The sequence below is a fragment of the Malaclemys terrapin genome, chromosome 2, assembly GCF_027887155.1.
Source record: "Malaclemys terrapin pileata isolate rMalTer1 chromosome 2, rMalTer1.hap1, whole genome shotgun sequence".
NCBI lineage: Eukaryota > Metazoa > Chordata > Testudines > Emydidae > Malaclemys > Malaclemys terrapin.
The window spans coordinates 470,342-489,713 of record NC_071506.1 but is presented as its reverse complement, the minus strand read 5'-3'; the positions used below and the strand labels follow the sequence as shown (position 1 = coordinate 489,713).

General features: G+C 53.3%; 1 protein-coding gene across 19 annotated transcripts in view; it reads left to right on the top strand.

Moving 5' to 3' along the window:
• Window positions 1-19,372, top strand: part of SCRIB (scribble planar cell polarity protein) — a 210,410-nt gene that overhangs the window by 86,883 nt on the left and 104,155 nt on the right. For all 19 annotated transcript variants that reach the window (XM_054017244.1, XM_054017243.1, XM_054017258.1 and 16 more), the window contains 4 exons: window positions 8,073-8,162; window positions 8,591-8,668; window positions 17,721-18,035; window positions 18,675-18,755. In XM_054017244.1, the coding sequence (XP_053873219.1) occupies window positions 8,073-8,162; window positions 8,591-8,668; window positions 17,721-18,035; window positions 18,675-18,755 (564 nt within the window). The remainder of the gene's footprint in view (window positions 1-8,072; window positions 8,163-8,590; window positions 8,669-17,720; window positions 18,036-18,674; window positions 18,756-19,372) is intronic.

The following is a 19,372-nucleotide window of genomic DNA, read 5'->3' as shown; positions in this document are numbered from 1 at the left end:
ATAGTGTCAAAAGCTTGGGCCTAAGACGCTGGCCTGTGTCCGAGAACCAGGCACTGAAACAAAAATCTCCTGCCCCAGCCATGGAGCACAGGACTTGCCACAGTGGATCAGACTCAGGATTCAACTAGTCCAGTCTCCCATCTCACAGCAGTCAATACTAGGACTGTAGCCCTGAAATAGGAGGTTTTATCTCCCTTCCCAAACCTTTTTCTTTACATCAACGGATATTGTTACCATATACATGTCTAATTGCTCTTTGAATCTTATAAGTTCTTCGTCTTAGAGACATCCTGTAGCAGTGAGTTCCTCAGTTAAATTACATGTGGTGAGAGAATATTTTCTTTTATAACTGAATTAGCCACCTTCCAATTTCATTGTATGTTTCTTTGTTGTTGTGAGACAGGGAAATAGAAGCTCCTCTACTTTCTCTAGGCCATTATTTTACATACTTTTATCATGTCCACTGTGATTTGTCTCCTTTCTAAAATAATCAGTCCCATTCTTCTCAATCTCCTTTCTTATAAAATTTTTTCCATACTGCTAATCGTGAGCTTGGGCAAGTCACTTCCCCAACTATTCCTCAGTTCATCAACAAGAACCAGTGGAACATCAAGTGCCATAGTGAATTCTTTAAATCAAGATTGAATGTTGTTCTAAAAGAAACTCTAGTTCAACTACAAGTTACTGGGCTGGCTGCGGGAGTCTCTGGGTAAAGTTCTCTGGTGTGTGCTATACAGGAGGTCAGCCTCTGGGAACACATTGCTCCTTTCTGGCCCTAAATTCTATGAATTTGTAAAGCAGGGAGTATGGCCCAGATCCTCAAAGGTATTTAGGTGCCCAACTCCCATTGATTTCAAGGGAAGTGAGGAGCCTTAACTTCCTTTGAGAATCTGGACCTGTACTGCCTTCCTGCAAGGGGCCGCGTGAGGATAAGTTGACTGTCGTCTGGGTGGCTCATGGAAATCAAGAAAAAGCCAATAAATAAATTAGTAGAAACTCCTGGAAATAGGGTTGTTGTCCCACTTCCCCTGCTAAGGAAGGACAAAGGCACTACAGTCTGGGTCCAAGTCCTGATTTGTCGCCACTTTGAGAGGTTGGACGTTCCCTATTCAGACTGGAGAAGCTCATTCACGAATGACTGTCCTATCAGCCATCACAGCTGCCCAGCCCACCTCCCTGCAGTTTTAGAATCATAGAATATCAGGGTTGGAAGGGACCTCAGGAGGTCATCTAGTCCAACCCCCTGCTCAAAGCAGGACCAATTCCCAACTAAATCATCCCAGCCAGGGCTTTGTCAAGCCTGACCTTAAAAACCTCTAAGGAAGGAAATTCCACCACCTCCCTAGGTAACCCATTCTAGTGCTTCACCACCCTCCTAGTGAAAAAGTTTTTCCTAATATCCAACCTAAACCTCCCCAACTGCAACTTGAGACCATTACTCCTTGTTCTGTCATCAGGTACCACTGAGAACAGTCTAGATCCATCCTCTTTGGAACCCCCTTTCAGGTAGTTGAAAGCAGCTATCAAATCCCCCCTCATTCTTCTCTGCTGCAGACTAAACAATCCCAGTTCACTCAGCCTCTCCTCATAAGTCATGTGCTCCAGCCCCCTAATCATTTTTGTTGCCCTCTGATGGACTCTTTCCAATTTTTCCACATCCTTCTTGTAGTGTGGGGCCCAAAACTGGACACACTACTCCAGATGAGGCCTCACCAATGTCGAATAGAGGGGAACAATCACGTCCCTAGATCTGCTGGCAATACCCCTACTTATACAGCCCAGAATGCCGTTAGCCTTGGCAACAAGGGCACCCTGTTGACTCATATCCAGCTTCTCATCCATTGTGACCCCTAGGTCCTTTTCTGCAGAACTGCTACCTAGCCATTCGGTCCCTAGTCTGTAACAGTGCATAGGAATCTTCCGTCCTAAGTGCAGGACTCTGCACTTGTCCTTGTTGAACCTCATCAGGTTTCTTTTGGCCCAATCCTCCAATTTGTCTAGGTCCCTCTGTATCCTATCCCTACCCTCCAGCGTATCTACCACGCCTCCCAGTTTAGTTTTCCTCTAGATTCCTGTCAAAAACAGACTTTACCAGTATGTGGGTCTACCCAAGTGTCACTACTAGGAGCTCTGAGGATCCTGATGCAGGAAGCGCTAGCTTCTCTTGTCCATATTTCTTGAACTTGCCATGTGACTGAGAGATCTAGACTGGTCTCCCATACAGAGTTGGACACTTGCTATTGTCTGGTGAGCCTGCCCCCTCTCCCCCCCCCCCACTGTGTCGTCTTACCATCTGAGCAGCCTTCCTTGTGGGGCAGCCTCTGCTTGCAGGCATCATGAGCTTGATGTCCTCTCTAATTAGCACTGTTCCCTGCTTCCCTTGCTGCTCAAAGTGACCCTGAGAACAGCTCTGATATTTCTATCTAGGGGGAACTCAGACTTTTTCCTCCTCCTGCTTTGCCCCCATTCCCCTGCACTGAATTCCAAAGGGCTCTAGCAAACAGCGGGGGGCAGGGGGCTCCCCACTTGTTCTTTAGGGAGATTGTAAACAAGACCTCAGAATATCGAAAACCGGCAGATCATGATGATTGGGATTTCTCAACCCTACGGGTTAGCATATAACAATAGATCCACAGTGCTATCATGGGCAGGAGCAACAGAGCCCAGGAGCTCAGGCACCTGGAGGCTTTTAGTAACACAAGGATTGCACTGAGTTTGGAACAGAAAAGTGTAAATACATTTAGTTGTGGAACAAAACTACTCTTTAAAGTGTACACAACAGCTATAATTGTATTATCTTTTCACTGTAGCCCCTCCCCAATAACAAAAAAAAGTTGTCCCTGCCCCTCGAGCAGCTTTGAGGAGATCTGCAGGGATGCCCCTGGGCACCTAGCATTATTGAACCCAGATCCTGTCCTCATTAGATGCTGCTCTCCATTACTGGCTCGTGCAGGCTGCTGGGCTGCTCTCCCTCCCCTTAGTGCCAGTTTGAGGGAGGCAGATCGTTTGGCTCTTCCATTCCCTGCTCACCAGCCCTTTATTGTGAATGTTTGTTCCCTACAAACCAAGAACAAGAGTGATAACACAAAGCAACCTCTAAAAGGAATAAAGAATATAGGATACGGCTGCACAGCAGGTGGGAGGTGTGATTCAAAGTGTGGATAGACATACATATGGGGGTGTTACTTGAGCTACTGCAGTGGCTCTCAGTTCTTCCAGACTACTGCACCCCTTTCAGGAGTCTGATTTGTCTCGTGTACCCTCAGGTTTCACCTCACTTAAAAACAACTTGCTTACAAAAGTGTCACAACACACTATTACTGAAAAAATGCTTACTTTCTTATTTTTACCATATCATTATAAAATAAATCAATTGGAATATAAATATTGTACTTACATTGCAGTGTATAGTATATGGAGCAGTATAAACAAGTCACTGACTGAATGAAATTTTAGTTTGTACTGACTTTGCTAGTGCTTTTTATGCAGCCTGTTGTAAAACTAGGCAAATATCTAGATGAGTTGATGTACCCCCGGAAGACCGCTGAGTATCCCCAGTGGAGAACCACTGAGCTATTGCCTAAAATAGTGTGGCCATGGCGGCACGGATGTTGGCTCAGGCCAGCTACCCAAGTATATACTCAGCTGTTCAAGTGGGATAGTTCTCTGAAAACATCTTTTCAATGTGTAGCAGCAGTCAAAAAAGCTAAGAGAATGTTAGGAACCATTAGGAAAGGGATAGATAAGACAGAAAATACAATGCCACTATATCAATGGTACGCCCACACCTTGAATACTGCGTGCTGTTCTGGTTGCCCCATCTCAAAAAAGTTAGAATTGGGAAAAGTACAGAGAAGGGCAACAAAAATGATTAGTGGTATGGAACAGCATCCATAGGAAGGGAGAATAAAAAGACTGGGACTGTTGGAAAAGAGAGGCCTAAGGGTGGAAATGATAGAAGTCTATAAAATCTAAAATTTGCAGAGAAAGTGAATAGGGACTTGTCATTTATCCCTTCACGTAACACAAGAACTAGGGTCACCCAATGAAATTAATAGGTAGAAGGTTTAATACAAACAAAAGGAAATATTTCTTCACACATCACACAGTCAACCTGTGGAACTCATTGTCGTGGGATGTTGTGAAGGCCCAAAGTATAACTGGGTTCCAAAAAGAATTAGCTAATTTCATGGAGGATGGGTTTATCAATAGCTATTAGCCAGGATGGTCAGGGACACAACCCCAGCTTTGGATGTCCCTCAACCTCCTAATGCCAGAAGTGGGGGGTGGGGGGGAGAGGCGTGCGGGGGAATGGATCACTTGATAATTGCCCTGCTCTGTTCATTCCCTCTGAAACATCCGGCACTGGCCACTGTCAGAGACAGGATACTGGGCTAGATGCACCATAGGTCTGATCCAGTAAGGCTAGAGTTGGAAATTCCCCACCGCATCCCAACTCTGGGGCTAGGGCAGGATCTTTCACTCCTGTTTAGCTTTTCGATTGTTTGCTTTAGTCTAGTTCTAAACAGCCCAAGCGATAAGCTCCCACCTCTCCACTGATCACACACTTCTGATATTTCCAGCCTGTCGTCATGTCCCCTTTAGTTGTTGCTTAGCGAAGCCAGACAGATTTAGCTCTTCTAATCTCTCCTGGTGAGTCAATCTTTCTGGCCCCTGAGCTGTTTCCTGCCTCTTCTCTGAGCACCCTCCACTCCTTCAGGATCTCACCTGGTATCCAGAGCTAAATGGGGTATCCAGGTGAGGCCTCCCCAGAGCAGACAGAGAAGGACTCTCCCCTCCCTGTCTCAGAGCAGGAGGTGTGGGACTGAGGGACCTGAAGCTGAGCACAGGATCCCTGTGGGGATGCGGGGTAGTGTCTCTCCAGAGCTAGAGAGAGAACGAGACTGGCCCCTCCCTGCTCCTACACTCCCCTTGGGCTTTTCTAGCTGCTTTACCCCACTGCAAACTCTGGTCTAACTCACTGCTGCCGTCCCATCTTGGTCTGGTGGCTGCCTCTGTGGTCCAAGGATCTTCTTTCCATTGGGAATCAGGGGGTTGCTTTCTCCCTCCTGGGTGTACGTGCTGCCTGTATCTAGGTTGAATCTCAGTTATTTCCTGCCATGATCTCTAGCCCCTCTCGGCCCCGCGTCGCTTTCACTTGCTGTAGAATTAGTTGCAGGGGAGGGAGGGTTTTCCCCCCTACTTAGAGTATTAATGACGATAGCTTAAGACTTACAGAGTTTAAGGCCCGAGGGCCTTTTAGAACATTTAGTGTAACTGTCTGTATATCACAGGCCACTGAATTTCACCCAGTTATCCCTTTATCGAGCCCTGTGACTTGTGTTTGACTGAAGCATCTGTTCCAGAAAGTCATCCAGGATTGGGACACAGCAAGAGACAGAGAATCCACCATGTCCTTTCATAGTTTATTCTAGTAATTAATCACACTTAACTTTTAAACATTTGCACCTAATGTCTAAGTTGAATTTGTCTGACTTCAGCTGCTGGTCATTGGTTGATTTTCTACCTTTCTCTGCTAGATTAAAGTGCCCTTTAGTATCTGGTATTTTCTCCCCATGACGGTACGTATACATGGTAATCAACTCTTGCTCTCAATCCCTTTTGTAAAAAGTCTCCATGTCAGGCATTTTCTCCAGCCCTTGAATCATTGTTGTGGCTCTATTCTGCAGCCTCTTCAATTTTTTAAAAACATTTTTGCAAACCTGGATACCAGAACTGTACCAAGTATTCTCGTATCAGTCTCACCAGAGCCATACAGAGGGTAAAATCATGTCTCTACTCCCTGTTTATACAGGATCACATTAGCCCTTTTTACTCCAGCATCCCACTGGGGGCTCATGCTCTATTGCTTGTCTACTAGGACCCCATAGTCCTTTGGAGTCACTGCTTTCTAGGCTGTAATTCCCTACTCTGTAGGTATGGCCTGCATTCCTGGTTTGTACTGTATAACTTTGCATTTGGCTATATTACAAAACATTTTGTTCGAGTGGGCCCAGGTTACCAAGGCAGCCAGATCAGTTTGTATTGCTGCTCTGTCCTCATAGATTAGCAGAATTTAAGGCCAGAAGGGACTATTAGATCATGTAGTCTAATCTGTATATCACAAGGTCTTAAAGTTCACTCGGTTATCACTATATGGAGCCCAATAACTTGTGTTTGGCTAAAGCATTATTTGCCACTCCTCTAATCTTTGACTTATCCATCTATTATAGCAGTAGTGAGTTAATATTTACTTGCACATCGTTGATAAACATGGTGAATAGTGTCAGACCAAGTATTGATCCCTGGGGAACGCCACTAGAAACACCCCATTGATCTGTCAGCTGGTTTTTAATCCATTTGACCTCTGCTCTTGAGATTAGTATAGCAAGACACCGTGGCCGGAGGCTGCACAGGGTTCATTCCTGTTAGAACCAGAACTGGGAGCAGAAATACAGGAAAGCGAGAAAAGGGCAGAGGAAACAGAGAGAGCAGAGACAGAGACCCCATTTGCCTAGTGGCTTACTGGGCTGTAAGCCTTCCGTGACTGATCAGGCAGCTTTCCAGAGGCCACATCTCTCAAAGCACCATGGAACTTAAACATATGGCAGCCACGAAGCAACTTCAATTCATAAACTCCAGTTCTGCACACACTGCTCACATCATGCATTGAGCTGCAGCTGGAGCTGTGTGAAGTGGACTTTTCCAAGAACTCCAGGGTCCCTACGCCTTGCACCTTGGCTACCCCAGTCTTAGGCAGGCAAGATTCAGTGGTTCCCTTGCCATGACATATCTCTGAGAAGCACCTAGCCGGGACCATGCCAGAAACAGGCTACCAGAGAAGATGGCTCAAATCTGCTCTGGCCTCCCACCTCGGTGCGGTCTCTGGGGATGGCCCCAGCTGTGTGTGCTCTTAGAGCTTGATGCCTCTGCAGCAGCCTTTCTCTGCTCTAGATTTTGTTTCCAGAGAAGTGACATCTGGAGGGCAGCGAATTTCTTCCCATTTCCTTCCTCCTGCACCAGCCACCCTTCTCTCCCCAGGGGCTTTCTGTGCATTTCCATCACCAGTGCCCAGTGGGCTCTCCTCACCTGGCTCCTTGGGCCTATGGCACTCAATGAGCCCCAGTAACACCTCCTTCTTTCCCTGTCACTGAGGGAGCGTGAGCTGAGCACCTCCTCACACACCACTTTCTGCTGGCCCTGGATTTAGGCATAGCCAGCTGAGTTCCAGACACAGTACAGACTGCTCTCGGGGCTAGGGAGAGCTCTAAGCAGGTGGGACGGGGTAGTGGGATTGCTGAGAAGGAAGGAAGCTGTTGAATGCCCCAGTCAGAGTCCTGAGTCTGTCTGTCCCTGAGGAGAGAAGAGGAGGCAGCTGCCCCATCCTGTTTGCAGCCAGTAGGGCACAGGGGGTAATTTGATCAGGGCTATGCACTGGTGTCGCTCTGTGTGTGGGAGCCAAGTGCAGGCCATGTTAGAGTCAGGAGGGGCCCTTAATTTTGCAGCACCTGCATAGAATTGGACCCCAAAGGAAAGGAGACCAAGATATATGATTGGGAGGTGGCACAGGCACCGTCCCTGGCTCCTATCACTCGCCATTTGGCTCAATTCCACCCCTTGCCAATCCCCCAGCTCCTGTTCAGTCACCCCTGACTTCCCCAAGTCCCCCACAACTTCTGCTCAGTCCCCCCATCCCACCCCAAGTCTCCTGCCCACACCCACTGCTTTTCAGTTTGCTGTGGTGTTGGCCTCAGGGTCTGATATGTTTGTTGCTGGCAGGTTGGGGCTTGGGCTAAAAGTTAGGGACAGATCCATGGAGAAGGGGCTGATTGGTGCCATGGCTTTGGGCACTAACAACCAGATGTGGCCACCACCCCATCCTCAATCAGCTTTGCACAAATACATGAGCAGCCGTGCCCACACTTAAACGAAACTCGCAGTCGTATTCATGTGTGTTGGTATGCGTGCCAGCTTGCATGTGTTCTTGTACACGCCACCCTCCTTACTCCCCAAGCTGTTTTTATGGCATCCTCTCTGCATAGAGCTGTTATCTTTTTCCATTTTGCTTGCAGCTGACCCTGACTATCCTGCGGCAGACAGGGGGGCTGGGCATCAGCATTGCAGGGGGCAAAGGCTCCACTCCCTACAAGGGTGATGACGAGGTAAGGAGCTGGGCTGCCCAAGCCTGCCTGCTGTAGGGCAGGATCTGTCTATCTAGATGTGAGGTGGGCCCCATCATGACAGTGCCTGACCCCTGCATGTGCTGGGCCTGGTCTGTGGATGTGTTGGGGGTACATAGGGCAAGGCAGGGCTAGCCTTAGCCCCTCTTGAAAGCAGGAATCTGGTAGGGCTGAGCAAGGGGGAAGGTGTCACCTCTGGAATGTGAGTTCTGGGCTGAACCACCAGCACTTCCCTGTGGTCACAATGTAGTAACCAGAGACAGCACCACTCCTTCTGGGCCTGGGCATTCCCCTCCCAATAACATACACCCCCAGGAGGGGGAATTCCTCCCTCTCTGCTTCCCCAGTAACATCAGCTCCTGGGCCGAAGGGCCTGCTCTCCTCTTGCTAACATGATGCTTTGATTCCAGGGCATCTTTATTTCCCGTGTGTCGGAGGAGGGCCCTGCAGCCCGAGCAGGAGTCCGTGTTGGGGACAAGCTCCTGGAGGTAAGAGCCAGCTTCTGTGAAATGGCAAAGTATAGTGCTGGGGGGTGCTGACTTTGGGCTGCAGGTGTGGCTCCGATATCTGATTATGAAGATGATTATTTATTTGTATTGCTGTCATGCCTAGGGCTCCTAGTCAGGGATTAGGGCCCCATTGTGCTAGGAGCTGTACAAACACAGAACAAAACTTCCCTGCCCCAGTGAGCTTGCAGTTGAACTAATATTGTTAACCTTTAGTTGTACCTTAATGACCGGACTGCTGCTGCACTGATCTCTCCAGCACTGAGACAACCCCACGCCCCAAGTGGGCAGAGAGCCCCTGCTCCCTGTCTGCCTTGCTGCCCCATTGGCTGATCAGTTGGCCTTTGAGCATGGAGTCACTTTCTGCTTCCTTGCCCTCTTCCCGGAATATGGGAAGAGGGGTCCAGCACAAGACTAGCTCATCCCCAGAGACCTTGCGACCACTGCCTAGCATGCTGACAAAAAGTGACTCATTGTTTTCTTGTATTCCACATTTGGTCTGTATCCCTGTGTTGTTTTAGTTTTAGGCTGAGGGTGTGACTACACTGAAGTCACGATTCAGGAAGCGATTACAGCTTATGGAAACATATCCAAGCTGAATTTAATGTAGCTTGCTTGGGTACTGGAGCAATGAAGATGCGGCAGTGTACATGGCAGTGTGGGTTGTACAAGCCCATCTGGACCTCTGGGTAATTACTCGTGGGGCTAGCCCATGCTCAAGTGCACAGGCCACAGCTTTGCTGCTCTAGTGTCCATGCTAGCTCGATGAACCCTAACTCAGGTGTGTTTACAGGGGCTGCAGTCATACCCCATGAATGCGTGCAGACATATCCTTACCCTGGAAGCTCTCTGGGGCAGGGACTGTCTTTTTGTTCTGTGTTTGTACCTAGCGCAGTGGGGTCCTGGTCCATCACGGGGACTCCGAGGGGCTCTGATAGTAAATAATAATAAGACCCACTACCCCTCCCTCCTCAAAAAAATCTTTAAAAACTGCTGAGTCCTGCAGGATTCAACTCCCATGAGTAGCCAGCTTCTGAAGCGTGGATGGGCCAGTGCAGGGAGCAAATGGCACATCACTGAAGAGGGAGGAATAGCAATCAGCATTCAGGCCTGAGAAACAACACAAGGGGTCGGTAACCAGAGCTCTGCTCCCTATTCATGCCACTTCTTGTAGTCCCGACATGTTGTTCTTCGAGTGATTGCTCCTGTCTATTCCACAGTAGGTGTGCGTGCTCGCCACGTGCACCGGTGCCGGAAGTTTTTCCCTTAGCAGCATCCATAGTGGGGGAGCACCGCTGCAACCCCTGGAGTGGCGCCGACATATCGCACCATAAAGGGGGCTGCGTGCTCCCCCCACCCTCAGTTCCTTCTTGCCGCCAGTAAAGCCGAGCTCATGAGAGGGGAACCGGTTTCCACCCAGCGGATCTCCCGCTGGATCACCTTGTGCATACGCACGTGTTATGACCTGGCTGGGGTTCCCCCGCCTCCTATCGTTAAGGCGCATTCGACGAGAGCCCAGGCCTCGTCTGCGGCCTATGTAGCTCATGTCCTTATTCAGGGCATCTGCAGGGCTGCTACATGGTCCTCTGTCCATACCTTTGGATCACACTATGCGATCGTCTCCCAAGCAAGGGACGCTGCCGGGTTTGGTAGGGCGGTGCTCCGCCCGGGTAACCCGTAACCTTATCATTCAGAACTCCTACCCACCTCTGTCAGGTATAGCTTGAAGTCACCTACTGTGGAATACACAGGAGCAGTCACTCAAAGAAGAAATCAATGGAGAGATCCCATCTCCCAGAACTGGAAGGGACCTTGAAAGGTCATCGAGTCCAGCCCCCTGCCTTCACTAGCAGGACCAAGTACTGATTTTGCCCCAGATCCCCAAGTGGCCCCCTCAAGGATTGAACTCACAGCCCTGGGTTTAGCAGGCCAATGCTCAAACCACTGAGCTATCCCTCCCCCCAACAGGGAGTGAACTGTTCCATAACTGGCATTCTTTGAGATGTGTTGCTCCTGTCTATTCCACACGCCGCCCTCCTTCCCCTCTGTCGGAGTTGTCTGGCAAGAAGGAACTGAGGGTGGGGGGAACACACAGCCCCCTTTATGGCATGATATGTCGGCGCCACTCCAGGGGTCGCAGCGGTGCTCCCCCACTACAGATGCTGCTAAGGGAAAAACTTCCGGCACCGGTGCACCAGGCGAGCACGCACACCTACTGTGGAATAGACAGGACCAACACATCTCGAAGAACGCCAGTTACAGAACAGGTAACTGTCCTTTCCCTGTCCTGAGTGCAGCCAGCAACTTGGTAGCATTTATGGGAATGGGCATCATTCTGCTTACAGTCCAGTCTTGCTCACTACCCACCATGGGCACTGAATGAAGCAGGGATCATGTAGAAAAAATATTGTCTGATCATGGAATTAAAGACTGGATCATGCTGCTGTCACAGGGGCAAGCTTAATTCTGGCATTTCCTAACTTATCAGTGCCTGGTGTTTCAACCTTAATAGCATTATTTAAATTAATCGTTCCATAGATTTGAAGGCCGGACTAGTCTGACCTCCTACATGACACGCCATTAAATTTCACCCAGTTGTTCCTGTATTGAGCCAATTACTTTTGTTTGGCTAAAATATCTTTGAGAATGGCATTGGGTCTAGGTCTGGAGACATCCAGAGATGGAGAGCCACCTTGGCAGGGAAATTCCATCATATTTAACTCTTTGATAGACAGAACGCCACACAGGGCATGTCTACTCTGCACAGTCAGCCTGGGTGTTGACACACAGGTTTGAGCTCTCGGGTTAGCCTGGCCCACGGATGAGTACTCCCACAGCAAAGCCCTACCCACATTACTGTATCTTCACTGTTTCTGCACTCACCTGTGTGTGTTGGGGAACACGCCCATGGGGTTTTGTGCTGAGATGCTCTAGGATTCTTTCCCAGTCTATTGCGGAAGGACTTGTCTGTTCCTTGGGAGAACTTGTGGGAAGGGCATTGGAGGCCTATCAGCACTCAAGTGAACTTGCCCGCAGCCTCACTGCAAAGTGCATGAGTTCCGGTTTGGACTTTAACCCAGACGCTCAGCCATTCAAGCAAGCACTGGTTCAAAGAAGCACGTTTGAGAGTTTATTGTGTGGATGGTAAGGGGATTTGGGTACAAACCTGTAGGACCACCGACTAAGAGTACAGTGTAGACATACCCATAGGCTTAGGACTCCTGAGTTCTGTTTCTGGTGCTGGAAGGGGAGTGTAGTCTATTTGTTAGAGCAGAAGACTGAGGGTTATTGAGGAGTCAATGCTATTTGTTACTGTTGTTTTATATTTACATAGTGCTCATTCACCTGTGTATCTCAAAGCAAAGGTGGGTATGTATGTGTAGCTCCATTTTAGAGGTAGCATAGCCAAGCTGTAATCAGGTGTGGACTCACCCCTGCGGCACCTCCTGCTGGTCATCTCGGGAATTAGCTCACCCAGCATCCAGAGTGCCCTCTGCAGGCCAGGTGTCCTGCCTGTCGTTGGCCCCCTGTGTTCCTCTCAGACCCCGGTGCCCTCAGCTTGGGTGCTGCCCCCATGGCAGTACCCCACTCTCTCTGGATCTCCCCACCCAGGGGAACCCCCACCCCCTATCCCAATGTCACCTCAGTCATGGCTACTGCCAGTCACCATCTAGCCCCCGCGTCCTGGGGCAGACTGCAGTCTATCAGCCAATCATCACAGGCAACATGGGGTTTGGACTGGCTGCCTTTACCCACCCTCAGGCTGCCCTCTGCAACCCCAATACATTTATGGGCCTAGGGCCAGGCCCTGCAGCCTGGAGAGTTGCTGGCCTAGGGCTTCCCAGCCCCCCCAAGGCCTTTCCCCAGCCCTGCCTCACTCTAGGTCCCCGGTGAGCTCCCTGCAGCCAGGCCTGTCTCTCTCTCCAGTCAGAGGGAGACTCCTCAGCTTCCGGCTGCCCTGGCCTTCTTATCAGGCTGAGTGGCTCAACTTGGGGCATGGCCCCAGCTGCAGCCACTTCCCCAGTCAGCCAGGGTTTTGCTCCTTTACACAGCCCCAGCCCTCGGCAGGGCTTTTCCAACCCTGTCAGGGCTGGAGCGGGTGTTCAGCCTGCTACACCCCCCCACCCCCCACAATCCCACACCCGGGAGAAGGGGGGGTCCCCCTAGCTTGTGCAGCCTGGAGGCATCCAGCCAGCTGCACTTGCTTCTCCTTGGACTCCTTTAATTTCTGGGCCAGACCTTCTCTTTCCTGGCGGGCCTTTCGGAGCTCCACCTCTGCCATCTGGCGGACCTCTTCCGCAGTCTCCAGCCGCGCCCATAGACCCAAGTCCCCCAGGCCCTCTTCCTTCTGGGTCTGGGTCCCCATGGCAACCTTCTCCACACCAGCCTGGGTCCTGGCCTCTTGCTGGGTCCTCTCTGTTCCTACTCCCCGGCTGAAGACCTGCCCAGCAGCGGTCTGGGTCCCGACCTCCCACGGGGTCCCCTCTGTCCTGGGTGTTGCCTTCACCAGTTCCTCATGCTTCAACCCTTCCGGGTCTCCAGGCACCTCCAGCGGCTGCACCTCAGCTCCCCTGAGGGGGCAGTGCCTCTTTAGGTATCCCAGTTCACGGCAGCCCCGGCAGGCTCCGCACCTCTTGGCTACCTTGGACCTTTCGGGGTCCTGCCCCCTCACCGGGGCTGACCTGGAACCACTGCCTCAGGCCTGGGCACGCCCTCTGCAGGTGCCCTTGTCACCCACAGGCCCAACATGTCCTCAGCCACCTGGGTTCCCTTACCCAGTGGATTGCTGGAGGGATTGGGCACCATCCCAGTTCAGGGTGAGGTCCCCTGCCTCCAGCCCCATAGGGAGGGTCCCATCTTAAGTGTCCTGTTCTACCGCAGGCATAGCGAGCCTGACCCTCTGCCACTGGCTTCCTGGCCCCAGCTCCTCACGCCCTGCTCCCTGTTGCTCTTCCGACCCTCCTGGCAGAGGAGTTTCACCAGGGCCCTCTGCTCCCTCACCAGCTGGGCCACGGAGGGCCTCCTGCACCTCCCAAAGTCCCTCCTGGATTCCCTGGAGGATGACAGTCCCCTTCCTTTGGGGGCACTGACCCCAGGGCCCAGCCAGGGATGGCATCTGGCATCTCCACATAACACACCACAGCATACCCGGGATCCATTGTCCCCTTTTTCGGTCTCTCCATCGTCTCAGGCAATAGTCCCAGTCCTTGCCCTAGCCTCTTGTGTCGGGGTGGGCCATTCCTGCCCACATCCTCCACCACTTGTAATCTGGCATAGACTCACCCCTGCAGCGCCTCCTGCTGGTCATCTCAGGAATTAGCTCACCCAGCATCTGGAGCGCCCTCTGCAGGCCAGGTGTCCCACCTGTCATTGGCCCCCCATGTCCCACCCTTGGCTTGGGTACTGCCCCCCTGGCAGTACCCCACTCTCTCTCTCTGGGTCTCCCCACCCAGGGGAACCCCCACCCCCTATCCCACTCAGTTATGGCTACTGCCAATCACCATCTAGCCCCCGCGCCCTGGGGCAGACTGCAGTCTATCAGCCAATCATCACAGGTAACAAGGGGTTTGGACTGGTTGCCTTTACCCACCCTCAGGTTGCCCCTCTGCAACCCCAATACCTATATGGGCCTAGGGCCAGGCCCTGCAGCCTGGGGACTTGCTGACCTAGGGCTTCCCAGCCCCCAAGGCCTTTCCCCAGCCCTGCCTCACTCTAGGTCCCCAGGTATGCATCCCTGCAGCCAGGCCCCTCCCTCTTCTGTCAGAGGGAGACTCCTCAACTTCTGGCTGCCCTGGCCTTCTTATCAGGCTGAGTGGCTCCGGTTGGGGCGTGGCCCCAGCTGCAGCCACTTCGCCAATCAGCCGGGGTTTTGCCCCTTTCCACAGCCACAGCCACAGCCCCAGCCCTCGGCAGGGCTTTTCCCACCCCTTCAGGGCTGGAGCGAGTGTTCACCCCACTACACAAGCCCATAGGATTAGCATATTCTTTCTGAAAGGCAGGTGGGACTTGGATCTGCCCTATCAGAAACCTGGGTTCTGCTCCCAGCTCAGCCCCTTAGTTGCGCTGTGAAAGGTGGGGAACGATATGTGCCTGTGCACAAGGGTAGGCCTAGCTCAGTAATAAAGGCTGTGGTGGGAAGAGACGTATTAAGGTCCGTCAGTGGAAGATGTGAGACTTGCACTCGCCTGGCTGCCAGCCCAGGGCCCCTTTCCCTAGGTCAAAGAGCATTTTGATGTGAAATGAAGCAGCAGCAGCAACAGGAAGACGCTCCAGCTCCCTCCCTTCTCCCCAGACCAACTAGTGTCCCCCGCACCGGACTAGCCACTCTTCCCCTACAGCTGTTCCCGAATCCCCCAGCGCAATAGGGGCCATCTCTCTGAAGTCAGGGAGACGGGAGGAGGAAGCTGTGCGTTGCACTAGAATTCGGTGGCCACTCCCTGAAGGGAGGATAGCAAGATCTGTGACCTGCAGAGTGGAATGCTGGGTGTGTGAGAGTGGCGGGAGGTGGTGAGAGGACACAGGTGTCTCCTGGGGCTCAGCTTTGGGGTTGGCAGCCTGGCATTCTCTCCAGTGAATGGCAACAAGCTGTGCCATGCACCGTGGGAGGGAGAGGGGATGGTGCAGAGTGTGTGTGGGGTGGCTCTCTCGGGGGAGCTTCCTAGGGAGTTGGAGTGTGTGGGGGCGCTCCCTGTGGAGTTGAGGTGTATGTGTGGGGGTTCCCTCTGGGGTCAGTGTGTATGTGGGGTTGGTGTGTGTGAGAGATTCGGTGTCTGTGGGGGGCTCCCTGTGGGGTCGGTGTGTGTAGGGGGGCTCTCTATGGGGTCAGTGGGGGGCGTTCCCTGCGGGGTTGGTGTCTGTGTGGGGGGGCTCCCTGTGGGTCGATCTGTGTGTGTGGGGCTCCATGTGGGGTGGGGTGTGTGTGGGGGGGCTCCCTGTGGGGTCGGTGTGTGTAGGGGGGCTCTCTATGGGGTCAGTGGGGGGCGTTCCCTGCGGGGTTGGGGTGTGTGGGGGGCTCCCTGTGGGGTCGGTGTATGTGTGGGGGGGCTCTCTATGGGGTCGGTGGGGGGCAGGGCCGGCTCTAGGCACCAGCAAAGCAAGCAGTTGCTTGAGGCGGCAGATTTGCAAGGGGCGCAAGAATCCAGCATGAGAGCTGAGAACCAACAGGGGTCCCTGGGAGCTGTCGTTCCTTGGTTAGCTCTCTGCCTATAGAGCCAGCCCTGGAGCAGGGAAAGAACTACATTTCCCAGCATTCCCTTGGCTGCAATTAACAGGAAAGGGAGGGGGAAGGAGTATGGAACTGAAATCTGCAGCATGCTGTGAATGGTAGGAACAGAGCCAGCTCTAAGTTTCCCTCCCTACCCCCTGCACCCTTGTATTGCCCCAGCCCTGGACTCTCCCCGGCCCACACCCCCTGCTGCCCCAGCTCTGGCCCCCACCTGCACCCTCCTGCTGCCCCAGCCCTGGGCTCTTCCCCACCCCCTGCTGCCCCATTCCTGGGCTCTTCCCCCCCCAAACCCTCTGCCGCCCCAGCTCTGGCCCCCACCCGCACCCCCTGCTGCCCCAGTCCTGGGCTCTTCCCCCCACACACACACCTCCTGCCGCCCCAGCTCTGGCCCCCACCCGCACCCCCTGCCGCCCCAGCCCTGGACTCTTCCCCCCCCACACACACACCTCCTCTCAGCCCTGGGCTCTCCCCCAAAGAAGAACTGGGGGGACTAAATAGATGGTGCCTCTCTCTCTCTGAAGCCTAGCAAGGGAGGTATGTGGATCCCACTAGAATTTAAAATGAAAAGTAAGGGAGGGGAGGCTCTGGACCTGGGCAGCTTTAGATACAGTACCAGGCACTTAGGAGGATTTACACTTCTGAGCCATGGAAGCAGAAATTGACTTTTTCTTTCCTGATATAGCTAATATTCAGAAAGGGAATCTAGCACCTGCCTTCCAGATTTGAACACACTCAAAATTCAGGAGTGCTCAAGCTCAGTTTGGCCAGCTGTTACTTCATTTCCCTCAAATCAAATATACTGATCCACTGTAACTTGCTGTAGGAAAAGTAGAAGAAATTGAGCAAGAAATGCTTCCCAGTGGTTATTAGGACTGAAATTGCTATTTTCAACAGCCATTGCTTTTTTTTTTTTAGTTTTAGTTTTATTTCTTTGAAAGGAAGATAGTAATATTGCATTGGCAACTTCCCCATAGAAACAAAGAATGGAACAAAAGAATAATAAAGGCACCTCAACTTTTCCTCATTTATGTAGGACAGTCTTATAATATGCATCTAGATAGCCTTCAATCACACAAGCTGAAAATTGTTCAACTTTACTGCAGTTCTGTAACCATATGGGAACCAATCCTGTCTGTGTTCTGTGCACATCTAAAATTCCTGCTGAATGACCCGCCCTGGGAGCGAGTTACCAGTGACCCAGGGCTGGGGCGGCAGAAGAGTGCAGGTGGGGGGAGTGGGAGAGCCCAGAGCTGGGGTGGGGGCAGCCAAAAATGTTTTTGCTTGGGGCAGCAAAAAACCTAGAGTCAGCCCTGGTTGGGGGAGGGGGGAGGGAAGGGTGTTCCCTGCGGGGTTGATGTGTGTGAGAGATTCTGTGTGTGGTCGGTGTGTGTGTAGGGGGGCTCCCTGTGGGGTTGGTGTGTGTAGGGGGGCTCTCTATGGGGTCAGTGGGGGACGTTCCCTGCGGGGTTGGTGTGTGTGGCGATTCCCTGTAGGGTTGATATGTGTGTGTGTGTGTAGGGGGGCTCCCTGTGGGGTCGGTGTGTGTGTGTGGGGTGTTCCCTGTGGGGTCGGTGTGTGTAGGGGGGCTCCCTGTGGGGTCGGTGTGTGTGTGGGGGGTGTTCCCTGTGGGGTCGGTGTGTGTAGGGGGCTCCCTATGGGGTCGGGGTGTGTGTGTGTGTGGGGGGTCTCCCTGTGGGGTTGGGGGGGTCACTGAGGGGTCGATGTGTGTGGGGGCTCCTTGTGAGTTTTGGGGGGTGTTGGGGACTCCCCATGGGCCAGTCTCCCACCTTGACCCCTGTCCCTGCCCAGGTGAACGGAGTGGGCCTGCACTGTGCGGAGCACCACGTGGCAGTGGAGGCGCTGCGTGGCTCAGGCAGCTCCGTCTCCATGACGGTGCTTCGGGAGCGGATGGTGGAGCCCGAGAATGCCATCACGGTTACACCGCTGCGGCCCGAGGATGATTACAGCCCACGAGAGCCACGGGGTGGCCTGTGCTTTCCAGAGCGGCCTGAGGGGGCGCCGCCCACAGACAGATTCTCCACCTGCCTCATGCGCAATGAGAAGGGGCTGGGCTTCAGCATTGCCGGGGGCAAGGGCTCCACGCCCTACAGGGCAGGTGACACGGTGAGCCAGCAGGGGGGCTTCGGAAGAGCACTGCCTGATGTCTCTGCAGGCTGGGGTCTCCCTGAGCCCCCAGGGGTGGGGAGCTCTGCCCCGTCTGTGTGCAGGGCAGGTGGGGGCGGGTGGGAGGGGGGGTCTCCCTGAGCCCCCGGAGGAGGGGAGCTGTGCCCCATCTGTGTGCAGGGTAGCTGGGTGCGGGGGGAGGGGGGCTCAGCCCCAGATCTCTGCAGGCCGGGGGACAGGTGGCGTTTCCCTGCACTCCTATGGAGGTGTTGTTAGCTCTGTGCAAGGCAGAGGAGCTCAGGCGGGTGGGGGTGGGGCTGGCAGGGGTTGCCAGTGACATTCAGTCCTGGCTCCCTCTCCTCTCGGCTTGTGTATTCTGAGCTCCCGCTGAGTCAGGCTTTCCTGGAGCCAGAGGCTCCACGCAGGGTTTGGGGGACTGAGGAGTCCGAGGGCGAGGTGTGGAGTGGTGAGGGTCAGAAGGGGGATGGGGAGTGAGGGAGTGGTGTGGTGTGATAGAGGGGCAGGGGGCTTTGGTCCCAGTGGGAAGGGGGCTCTGCCAGCTGCTGGGAAGGAGTCTGGATGTGGAGGCGCTCTGGTGATGGGGTCGGGGCTGCTCTGACCCCCGTGGCTCTATTTCAGGGGATCTTTATCTCGCGGATCGCAGAGGGTGGTGCAGCCCATCGGGACGGGACGCTGCACGTTGGAGACCGGGTCATCTCGGTGAGTGCGTGGGGCCTTGGGGCAGCCATGGGAGGGAGGCGCAGTGCTGGTGAGTCTCGCCAGAAGCCTGTTGTTTACTGTTTCTGTTCATAGGAGTTAGGAAAGTAGATCCCACTGTCCCTCCTCGGCCCCTCCTCCAGGGGTCTGTCTCCTTGTTGCTTGACCTCTGGGCTCCTTTCCCAGCTCCCAGGGCCCAAGGGAGAGCAGCAGCTCCTGCTCCTGCTCCCCCAGCCTGTCACCAGCTTTGGGTGCCTGGCTCGTGGCAAGGCTGGTGCCCACCCTTACACAGTGAACGCTCGAACCACAATACCTTGGTGAGTCCCTCCAGCAGCGCTGGCTGCACTGGGGAGTTGCGGCCCGCTGATGCTTTACTGGGTAGGTGGGGTCTGATCCCCCATTGGGCTCTGTGAAGCAGCACTACATGGGGTTGGACACGTCTTCCCCTTAGGATCCTGTGGGTGCTGCCCCGGGGACCAGGGACTCTCGCCAGCATTGGTGGCAGTTGTTCCCTCCAGGGTCAGTGTAGGCTGTAGACGGAGAGGGGAGGGTTGTCAAGCCGAGCGTGGGGCCCAGGGGGACTTGGTGCAACCCTTTTTCCTGGTCTTTGATTTGAAGCT